The 11629-nt window shown below is 39.3% G+C and overlaps 1 protein-coding gene across 1 annotated transcript; it reads left to right on the forward strand.

Annotated features, from left to right (window-relative positions):
- Positions 1–6573: 6573 nt before the first annotated feature.
- csf3a (colony stimulating factor 3 (granulocyte) a) lies at positions 6574–11053 on the forward strand. The gene is made up of 5 exons (XM_052113273.1): positions 6574–6695; positions 7114–7271; positions 8062–8163; positions 9103–9249; positions 9939–11053. Exons 1-5 carry the CDS (start codon positions 6680–6682, stop codon positions 10185–10187), a joined length of 672 nt encoding a protein of 223 aa, XP_051969233.1. The 5' UTR covers positions 6574–6679; the 3' UTR covers positions 10188–11053.
- Positions 11054–11629: the final 576 nt, after the last annotated feature.

Below are 11629 nucleotides of genomic sequence, written 5' to 3' on the forward strand. Positions count from 1 at the left end.
TTTTAACATTTCAGTATGTTTTCTTAGATGACAGGCTTTCTCAGCATCGACTCTTAAACCTCCCATGAAATGTAAATGGGAGCTTTGTGGTTTTGTCAAATGTCTGTTTGCTTTGAGGTTAACATCTACATGCTAGCTTAGTCCTAAAAGTTGACCAAATAAATATTGATAATTTATTTTGTTTGCTAGGGCATATTCACATTTATGTCCAATCACAATGACTCAAAAGGCAGTGTTTTTGTATGGAGGCGCTAGTTTCAGACAGACTTTCCATAACATCATGAACAAATTATCTTTAACAAATTCAAGTAACCTTTACATATACAGGTGGATGCTTACTAATTAAAATGCTAATTTCTGTTAACAGAGTCATAAGTTGTCACATGAATCACATAGACAGAATTGTGGGATATCATAGGCAATAACGGAAACATGTGTTGGCTTGAAAAATGGTGCCATTAAACTAGATGTTACCCATACATTGAAATCAGAGTAAGAGATGGGGACTCGTGATAGAGACTTAGACTTGAGTCGCATTTGAATAGATTTTAGACTTGCCTCGACAAAAGCTGTGCCATATGTGCTCGGATTTGGTTTTATTAACGTAGTGTCCTCAGAAGCAGGGACTTCAGAAAGATCAGCTAGATGCAAAGAATGTGGGGAAACAATTAAAGATACCGGAATGCTGACATAACATTTTAATAGACATGTAAGACGACACAAAATGTAATCACATTAACACATTTAGATAAGTAATATTGTACAATCTCAAACATTGAGTTGCTACATGGCTCACTGGGATTACCAACCAGAGGTTGTGTTAACTGTTTTAAAACATGAGAGACATGCCCTTTGATATACCCCACCATTCTGTTTCAACAGGAAATACTTCAAAACTGGAAAGAAAATGGCTTTACCCAACCACTTCATGGAGTTTTAAAAAAATAAGTGTTCTGATTAGAACAAAAAAGCATTGCACAGCCATTTTAAGTCCCAGGACCATTTTATTTTCCACAAAGTGCTTTTTATTCCTAATTCTCTAGGCCATGTCCATGCTAGTATGTTTTCATTTGAAAACGCATTGATTCCACCTTCGTTTATGCCTCTCATCCACACTAAAATGGCATGTCACGTGGGCCTGTTACGCTACACATGGAAGTGGCTCGGTGGTAGGTCCTGCCTAATGAGGGAGGATCTCTACAAATACGGCAACCAGGGCAGAGGGGATTGCCCAAGGGAGCAAACCCAGGGGTCTGCCTGACAGGGGGACTGTACCGCAGAAAATACATCACAGGAAGTTACCGTGATAACCGGCACCTATGGAGCACCTATTCCAGTACAGATTAACTAGTACCCGTACTGGGTCTGGTCAGGAATTCCTCCACTGAATTCGCGAGCCAGAGGGCTAGGGAGGAAGAACATCCAGGGAGAGTGAGTTTTAGGACTCACTTGGGAGTAAAAGCGCACATGTTCGCCTTCAGTGAGCGGAAAGGCACTAGCGCAAGCGGTATGCCTGGTCAGTCGTCCAGTGTTACCGAGTTCTACATGCTCGGGCCTGACAAAACACAGGACAAAACTGACTCAACCCGGAGATTGTATAATCTCGCAAATGTATTGGGTGTTGCCCATCCCGCAGCTCTACAGATGTCTGCTAGAGAAGTGCCACTGGCCAGTGCCCACGAGGATGCCACACTTCTTGTAAAGTGTGCTCGAACCTGCATGGCCTGGGTCCAATAGGACAATGCGATGGTGTCAGCTACCCAGTGGGCGAGCCTCTGTTTGGAGACAGCGTTCCCTTTCCGCTGTCCGCCTAAGCAAACAATGAGCTGCTCAGAGAGTCTAAAGCTCTGTGTGCAGTCCAAATAGGTATGCAAAGCATGCACCGGACACATCAACGATAAGGCTGGGTCTGCCTCCTCCCGGAGCAGCGCTTGCAGGTTCACTACCTGGTCCCTGAAAGGGGTCGTAGGAACTTTGGGCACATAGCCTGGTCGAGGTCTCAGGATGACATGAGCATCTGCTGGACCGAACCCTAGGCAAGTGTCGCTGACAGAGAACGCTTGCAGGTCTCCAACCCTCTTGATGGAAGCGAGCGGAATCAGGAGAGGCGTCTTCTAGGAGAGGGCACTTAGCTCAACTGATTCTAGCAGCTTGAAGGGGGTTCTCTGAAGGTCTGTAAGGACCATAGAGAGATCCCACGAGGGGAACAGGCATGTCCTGGGAGGGTTCAACCTCCGGGCACCTCTTAGAAACCTGATGATCAGGTCGTGCTTCCCTAATGACTTACCATCCACCGCATCATGGTGGGCCACTATAGCGGCTACATATACCTTTAAGGTGGAGGGGGACTGCCGCCCCTCCAGCTTTTTCTGTAGGAATGAGTGGTGTAGTGGTCTAAAGCACATAACTGGTAAAACTGTTAATCAGAAGGTCGCTGGTTCGATACCCACAGCCACCACCATTGTGTCCTTGACCAAGGCATTTAACTCCAGGTTGCTCCAGGGGTATTGTCCCTGTAATAATGGCTCTGTAAGTCGCTTTGGATAAAAATGTCTGCCAAATGCATAAATGTAAATGAATGAGAGCACTGACCCGACTGTGCACCTCTGCGGGTCTTCTGATCGGGAAGAACGTAGATTTAGGGTGTAAATCTGCCTGGTAGAGGGAGCTCTGGCTTGGTTGATCATGTCTATGACAGCTGGTGATAGACCACTCAGATCTTCCTCATCCCGTCCAGGGGCCAGACGTGGAGGTTCAAGGTGCTGGCCCTTTCGCCGTGCACCACAGTGGGGTGTATGCCACTGAAATGGGGAAGACGCCTGGTGAACTGAATTGCGTAGCCGAGTCGTATGGTCCTGGCCAGCCAACGCAACAGGTTGGAAAGCGTACTTACCTTGCTCCACATAACCGGTAGCAGTTAGTGACTGAGGAGGAGGTTCTAGTGAGGCATCCTCTGGACTTGTCAGAACCAGCTGGCCGGGGTTCTGAATACTGTACAGACATGGAGGTGAAGTGTCTACGTCAAGAGTGCCACTTTGCCTGTAAGGGTTTGATGCCAGGGCACCATGAGAACGCCGTTTGCGGGCACCGGTTACGTGAACCAGAGGATGAGGAAATTGCTCTTTTATTGAAAAAATGGGTACTGCAGCCCAAAGGGGGTGCGGCAAATGAAAAAACAGAAACCAAAGATTCTCCTCCTGGCCCTCCACCGGGGGAAGGAGTGGTCTGGCTACCAGCTCCTGTGCAAACATCTCTTCCCATGGGTGGTCCACCTCAGGAATGCTTGGGAGCCTTCTGGGTCCTTGATGATGTTAGTGAGATGGGGGGCATCTGCTTCCTGCGAGTAGCTCTACGCTGGGGCTGAGAGTTGGGCCCTGGTTGAGGTGGAGCTACCTGCTGGTTTCTTGCTGCCGCAGAGGGACGCCCTCGGCGAGCAGACGGGGCTCGGCTGGATGTAGACTGGCGCCGAGGTAGGATGTGTAGGATGGCCTCTGTCTGCTTTTTCACTGCTGAAATGTTCAGATGGCAAGTAGAGGAAAAGTCACAAAGCCTTGTACATTTTGAAAGAAAATGACCACTACAGTAACTGAGGTTTAAAGAAGCCAGAAATCTGCTGACCTGATTATAAGAACCTACACAAGAACCTACACACAGTGCCTCAGATATCCTACAGTGTACTCAAGAAATATTTCAAGCACCTAAAAAACCCTCATCCTCTTGACAGGTTACTGGAGTGATGGTTGATAGTCTTTGAAGAAGGAATACAGGGGTTCAGTTCTTCTGGTTTCTAGTAGTGGGTTCCTGTCAAGAAATGTCGATAGATGTTATTCACAGTTAACAGCTCAGATTTCAGATGTTTGCACCTGTGTGGCATGTTGACAACAACCATAAGGGTGTCCTTAGTAGCTTTTGATTTTTAATGTAACATCAAAACGCTTTATCCGTTGAACTCAAAAAGCTTATTCAGCAACTTTTGTTTTTGATGAGAGGAGGGTTCTTTGTTGAACCTCAGGTGAACCATTAAAGAACTTTTTAAGAGCGTTGATCCACATCAAAGCCAAGCAGAGGAACAAAATCAATGTGGAAATAAATCAATAAATAAACATGTGAATGACTATACTGTAGGAGAGTATGCAGGCTTTTTCATTAAGCTTTTATTGAATTTATCACAAGGCAGATGAAACCGCATGATTAAATACATTTCAGGCTTGGTTTTTTGCAGTGGTTTTGAGATTATGAGATTTGTTATACAGAATGTTGATAACACTTTACAATAAGGTTCCTTCATTAACATGAGTTAAGGCACTAGGTATCATGAACAAATATATTTTTTACAGCGTTTTTTAATCTTTGTTAATGTTAGTTCATCAAAATACAATTGTTCATTGTTAGTTCATAGTGCATTAACTAATGTTCACAAGTACAACTTTTAAATAAAAAAATGTAATATGATATGTTGAAATTAACATTGATTAAGTTTAATTAAATGCTGTAAGAGTTTTTTTCTTTGTTAGTTCATGTTGAATAATGTTAACAAATGGAACCGCATTGTAAAGTGTTACCTATATGTTATATAGTTATGTGTGTTATACAGATAGTTATGCAATAGTTTTAAAATAATTAGGAAACACTGGTTAATATCAGAATAAATCTAAGACTCATTATGCAAGTATAATGTCATCATGATTTGTGATTGTAGCAGCACTTTCACTTCTGATCTTGAGTAAGTGAGTGAGTGCAATATATATCTCATTTATCTGAAAAAAAACAAAAAACAGATAAGATTTCTTGCTAAATTAGAGACTTCAGTGTGTGTGTGTGTGTGTGTGTGTGTCACTTTTGTTCTGTTTATTTCTTACATATGCTGCTTGTTTCCAAAGAACTTTCTTCCCATTTCTCTTCATCATCCATTTGTCACTGTGAAGGAAACTGTCTCTGTCATTACACAACAATCTGTAACACATACTGCATTTTTACCATGTTTGATGTCATAATGACAGAGCTGGAAATAATGAGTGTAGTTTGATTGTATTTCTGACTCAGTTACAAACTACTCTCAACATCTTCAGTGTGGAATCTGACTATTGATCTATCTATCAATCTATATATCCATCTATCTATCAAACTATCTATCTATTAGACATCAGAACATCAAATGAAAATTAATAAATATTAATGATTGACTCTGGAGATCATTCATTTCATGTAAATATATAATTCAATAAATCTGCAACAAGCTCCAAGGAAATGTTCTGAATTGACATTTATATCTGAATATAATCTTAACTGAAGTTTAGGTCTTACAGTAAATAAAAAAATAATGATTAAACCAATTGATCAATGTAATTTTGTTCTATTAATTTCTTCCAGAAACCTTTTCTGGTTGAGTGTGCACCATGCAACAATTCCTCTTACGCAATCAGGGCTTTTCACCCATGATTACTCACAGAAATCGGAGGAAGCTGAGGTTAAAGCAATATGGAATATTTTATGGGTGCATTCATTTAACCCAAAGTACATGACACGATGAAGCAAGAATACTTGTCTCATCGTTATCTTTATCTCTGTTTCTTCCTGGGAGTTTAAGCTAAAACGCAATAGTCCCAAAAATACACACAGTTGTAAAATCTGTGGGAAATAGAGAGAACAATAATGACATCAGTGATGTCTCCAGATGTCCCAAATCAAATATTCATTTAGAAAATGTCACTATTGTTCACTATTTCACTATTAAAAACAAAACAAAAAAGTTAGTTTGTCACACAGATTTTTGAGGATTATGAATTCACCCACAATTTACTACAATACTGTAAAAGAAATATAGAATTAATAAAACACAGTTTAATACATCTTATAATTATGACGCATAATGTCATATCATATTTCTACAGAATAGAATTGGATTCTGTTTTTAACATTACCATTTATTTGCATAGAATCTGTGATTTGATTACATGATGAATCAATTAATCGAGTTCTGAGTCGGTGTAACACAAGTCTTTATATAATTGACACTTATTGTAAAATTAGGGCCAGTCTCCCTAAATCTGTCAAGTAAATCTCATGATCGTATTTTAATCCAAAATAATAATCAAAAAAAGGAAATAACTTTTTGCATATAAAATAAATGAAGCCTAAATTAAAAAAGAAAGAAAGAAAATAATAAAAATGGCTGTATTTCAGTAATGAGAATAAGGTCAAGTTTCGGTCAAGATGATGTTTATGTTCATGTATAAAACATAACTCATTATGCCTCTAATTCACCAATATTTACTCATATCAGAATATATTGAAAACTCACTTTCATTCAAATACTGTATGTTATTTTATTACGTGATGCTTTACAGATCATCAGTTCCATGTTGATTGAAAGAAATGCAATAAAAACTTGAATTCATTTGTTTTTCTTTTATTGTCAAGTGCAGTGTGAATGTAAATGAAAACTGATCGATCTACCCTTGTATAATGTTTGCATTACAAATGATTTATTAATGATATAGTCACACTCATCAATAACCTGAATCATGCTTTGCATGTGCTTCTGCTACTTCTCAAGGCGTCAACGTCAAAAGAGGAATTTCCCCTGCAGGCCATATAAATTCTGAGCATGATGGGGCTTTGTTACTTCTGTGGACTTTGATGACAGCACATTTTCTTGTTTTTGGGTGCTGCTGTTATAATGAACATCTACCAGAGTAAGTTTTTGATTTTCATTTGGAATTATATGAAGTAATAATTCTATGATTATATGAAGTAATGATGAAGTGTTATGTGTTAGACACACTACTTTGAATAGTATATTACTATACTGTTTACTCATTGTATACTATATCATTAATATAGGTTTTATATAGTCATTGTATGTTATACAAGGCTACATTAAATAGTAAAAGGTTTGGGGAAATAAGTTTTCAGATAATCAGCTTTAGGCAACTTCATGTAACATTTCAAATATTCACATAATAGCATCAGGTGCATTTGTGTGAAATCAAGATGTCCAGCCATGACTGAATCCCGTGTGTGTGTGTGTGTGTGTGTGTGTGTGTGTGTTTGAGCTGTGCGTCATAGTGTTACACACTTCTGATCATGTCTGTCTCTCTCTCTCTCCTTCAGCTATTCTGTTCGTCACATTAGCTGGAACTGTGGGATCTGCTCCTCTCTCGCAGAAATTGGACATTATGGACAAGGATACTGTTGAACAGGCCCATAGTTTCATTAGCAAAATTCTTGCAGATATTCCTACAACTCATGCCGCCTGGATAAACTACAAGGTAAGTGTAAATGTTTCAGTGGCCATCATAGTCAATAGACATTGAGGAGAACTTGAAACTTTTATACTGTCGCCCCCCTATCTTTAATATTAGGCTAATTTCTTTGTATATGTTTATTCTTTTCTTATATATATATATGCATGTGGCTGGTTGGTGTAGTCTAGTCCAGTAGCTTTATCCATGAACCCATATTACATGAGTCGTATTGACCTTGTGTAGTTTAGTTCATGGTTTTCAATGAGGAATTCATGCCACACAACCTGTCCGTGTTGGCTTCTTCCTAATTTGGCTGGCTTCGACCAAAGTGACAGATGCATTTGCACTAAAATAATGTAGAGTTTGATTGGATGCACAAACATTTGACGTCAACAACTAGAGAAATGGGAATAGTTCTCACCTCCCTTTCGAAAGTTGATTTTCTGTCCTAAGTATGCAGGATTATCTGGTTATGGTATTTGCACTGTGCCATCAGAACAGACCTGTGGGCCATCGGTTGAGAAGTGCCATTGTGCCCTCAATCAAACACTTAACCTCAGGTTACACCACACCAGGAAGACGTAATACTGAATACTTTGCTGAAAACCATAAGCTAAATGACCAATTATTCATAATGTTGCCTTTACATCATATTCACAGCTCTTAGTACATGAACAGTTACTAGTATATGCAAATGTGATTTGCTCTGGCATGTCAGTGAGGCATTTGCACACAAATCTATGAGGTACTGACGCAAGAGCAAGAAACGCTGTCCTGTCATGTTTAAACATGTCAAATGCTTGTGTCTTCTCAGAGTTTGACACTGGACCAGCCATCCAGTGATCTGCAGTTCCTGAAGAACTCAACGATACCTGCTGCTCCTCAACTCAAGAGCATCTCAGATAACTTCACTCTGGTGAGTTTGATTCAGTTCATCACATGAAAGGTTTATTAGGCAATCATTTCTATTACTTTTCCTCATAAATATGAAATGTCATTATCTGTGCTAAGACCTGAATGATATATCAAATCATATGACTTGTTGAAGTAAGATGTGCCATGATCAAACACACGTACACCTTTTGCCTGGTGGTTGATAAAACAGGTGACAAAAATCCCATAGAATTACACTGAATCAGGAACTTCAGGGTAAATAGTCTGCACTTATATAGCGCCATTTTAACCTTAGCGGTATTCAAAGGGCTTTACACTGCGTCTCATTCAACCATTCACACACAACTGATGGCAGAGATGCCATGCAAGGTGCTAGCCTGCCATTGGGAGCAACTTCATGTTCAGTGTCTTGCCCAAGGACACTTCGGCATGTGGAGTCAAACCACCAACCCTGCGTTTAGTGGACAACCCGCTCTACCACCTGAGCCACAGCCGCCCCGTTTGCAGGACTTTTTTCACTAATGCTTTAGTAACCACACAGAAATTCGGTAACAACCACCGAATTGCCCTAGAAATCAATACTTTTTTTAATGTATAAAAGTTTTATTATTATTCTTTTTATATAATGGATTATTCCGACTGTAAATTCTGATTGGACAAGGTGCGTTCAGAGCGTGGTAAAATGACCAAAGCCACATTCACACAAACATCAGTCCTTCAGGTTTAACATCGTTGTTTTGCAAAGTATACATTAATGGAGATGGAAAACAGCTTTCTAGTTTTTCTTGTTACATTTACGCATTTTGGAAGGTGTCCCCCTTGTCCTTGGTAAATTGATTATAACACTCAACCTCTCGTGGCTCATTGCTTTTGTTGATGGCACACTTTACAGAAACTCAATTTAAAGGCACAGGTTAAATAACAGGACAGTAATTGTAAGATCTTTCTGTTGTTGTCACAGGAAATGTGTCTTGCTCGTATAGTGGATGGTCTGAACTTACATCTGAATCTGTTGAAAGTGATCAGCAAAGCACCCACAATGAACCAGACAAAGGAGGTGCCCGAACTGCAAGCTGAAATTCAAGACCTTCTGTACCTGATTTTCGAGGTAAAGCAATCGTCTCGCTGACTTCTACCAACATGTGAAGGATGTTGATATGACACTATTTTTAGTCTCATTACCTGAATTGCACAAGTATGTGAATGCATGCATGTTGAGTCATGGATTAATGTGGGGGTGATCTTTTAAGCACAGCTAAATTTAAAGTGTGGTTGGTGTCATCTTGCACTGCCTCTCTGTCAAGTAGTGTCTTAAATATTTAGACGCTGAAGCCACTCAAAAAAAAGTTACGTATGTATGGGAGAAGAACCACAGATGGAGTTCAGCACATTGACTATCAACATGAGACACTAACGTTTGACAACCAGAAAGTGTCCAAATGCTTTTTGTCTTTATCTTGGACAGTGTATCTATTGGTTTACTCAACATGTTTGACCCTTGTGCTATCCTTCCTTAAAGTAAATTCCACTTGGTTTTATATTTTTGTATCCATTGCAAATGACATTCAAACCCTTTTTTAGTCTGGCTGATGTATCCTAATATGTTTTGTGGCCAGCGGAAATGGGGAAGTGCAACTTTTGGTTTTCTTTCACAATCCTGTTAATAGAACTGTCTTATGTTAGTTTGCATGCTGAATCCTTTTTTATTGACAGACAAAACAGGGTTTTACGGTATCAAACCATGTGTCGGAGGAGTGCATAGTGTTTTACGTTTATGTGTGTTTTATGTTCCCACAGTTGCAGGATCAAGCAGGATATGAGCAGGCAATGGACAACCAGCTACAGACCCTCAAGCATAGCCTGGCCGAACCTCTGAAAGATGAATTCATGACTAAGATGATGGCTCACCTCACCTTGCAGCAGCTGCAGGTGTTCAGTTGCGACGTGCTGCGCAGTATCCTCAGTATCCGCAGCAGCACCTCCAGCATGCCAGTCTCAGAGACCCCTAACACTGTGCAGCAATGCGGAACCGCAGCAGGCCGATGAGAGGTCTCGACCAGCGACAAGCGATAAAAGTTTCTTTTATTTGATGGAGTAATGTCCTCACACTCATGTTTGTCTTTCTTTCTTCTGTGGAACACAAAGGGGGTTATTTATAGCATGATTCCCAAGTTGTTCTTTTTCATACAAAGAAAGTAAATGATGACTGTTAGACAAGATTTTCAAATAATTACAACTTAAATTTCAGTTTTGTTTCTCACACAAAGCTATCAAATGACTTTAGAAGACTTGGAATATAGTACCAGAGTCGTATGGACTAATTTTATGGTGCTTTTTGTCCTTTTTGGAGCTTGACAGCTCCTGGTCATCATTCACTTTAATTGTATGGAAGAGAGCAAAGTGATTATTCAAAATGTAACATTCTGTGTTTCACGGAGGAAAGGACAACTTGAAATTAGATTTTTCCTTTTTGATGAACTATTCCTTTAATAGGCGGACAGACAAATTTGCTAACTTTTTTGATAAATTGTTGCTAAACCCGTTACGACAAAGTGTTAGAAATCATCCTTGACTGTTTACTGCGGGCACAGTAGACCTTGCATTTATTTATTTATATACATTTTTTATTTTGTATCTGAACATCCCCACCCCCCATTTATTATTTCTTAATTGAACCTCCCTTAAACTGGTGTTTCTTTGCAGTCTACAGCAGAAAGCAAACAGTCCCAGTTAGTGAAATACTTTGTGTCATACAGACTATTTATAAACAAATGGAAAGAAACATTATTTATTGAGCATATGCCCATCCAATGACCATGAAATGAGATCATGGTCATTGGATTGACCTCCTGATCTCTATGAGAACTACCTACTGTTTTCTTACATCATGATAATGTGAATAAGTTGCTGATTCTCACATAAAGCACCCATCACATTTATTTATTTATTTGAGAAATAAATGTATTTATTTTGAACTTATTTATTGCATTTGTGAATGTTTAAATATGTATCAGAAGATGTGCCTCGTGCCTTTTAACAGAATAAATGGAAAAAATATGCATTGAAATGTGTGTTTGACTGAAAATGTCAGAAAAAGAAAACATCTAATCAGAAAGAGGGGAAAAAAACATTCGTAGGCTAAATAGATGGATTTGTTTATTGTTGGTTGCTTACTTTGTCTAGTACTTTAAATATGTTTGCGTGTAATTTACTCGGGTCAAGTATAAGTGCAAGGCCTAACAAGTGCACAAAAAAGCAAAACAAAATAAATAATTTGAGATTTTAATAATTTAATGTTTGTCCCTTGATTTCATGTTACTGGTATTTTGAAAATACAAAAAGCTGTAGAAAAGAACTTCAAAAGTTGAGATGAAAAGTCACTGACATTTTGGGCCTTAGTTTAGGAGCGCAGTTCTATGCTTCAAGTCATACCCGCAATGTCAGTATGCATGGTATCCATGAAATTTTGGTATTGTGCTTAGTCTAGG

Source organism: Xyrauchen texanus, chromosome 40 (assembly GCF_025860055.1).
Source record: "Xyrauchen texanus isolate HMW12.3.18 chromosome 40, RBS_HiC_50CHRs, whole genome shotgun sequence".
NCBI lineage: Eukaryota > Metazoa > Chordata > Actinopteri > Cypriniformes > Catostomidae > Xyrauchen > Xyrauchen texanus.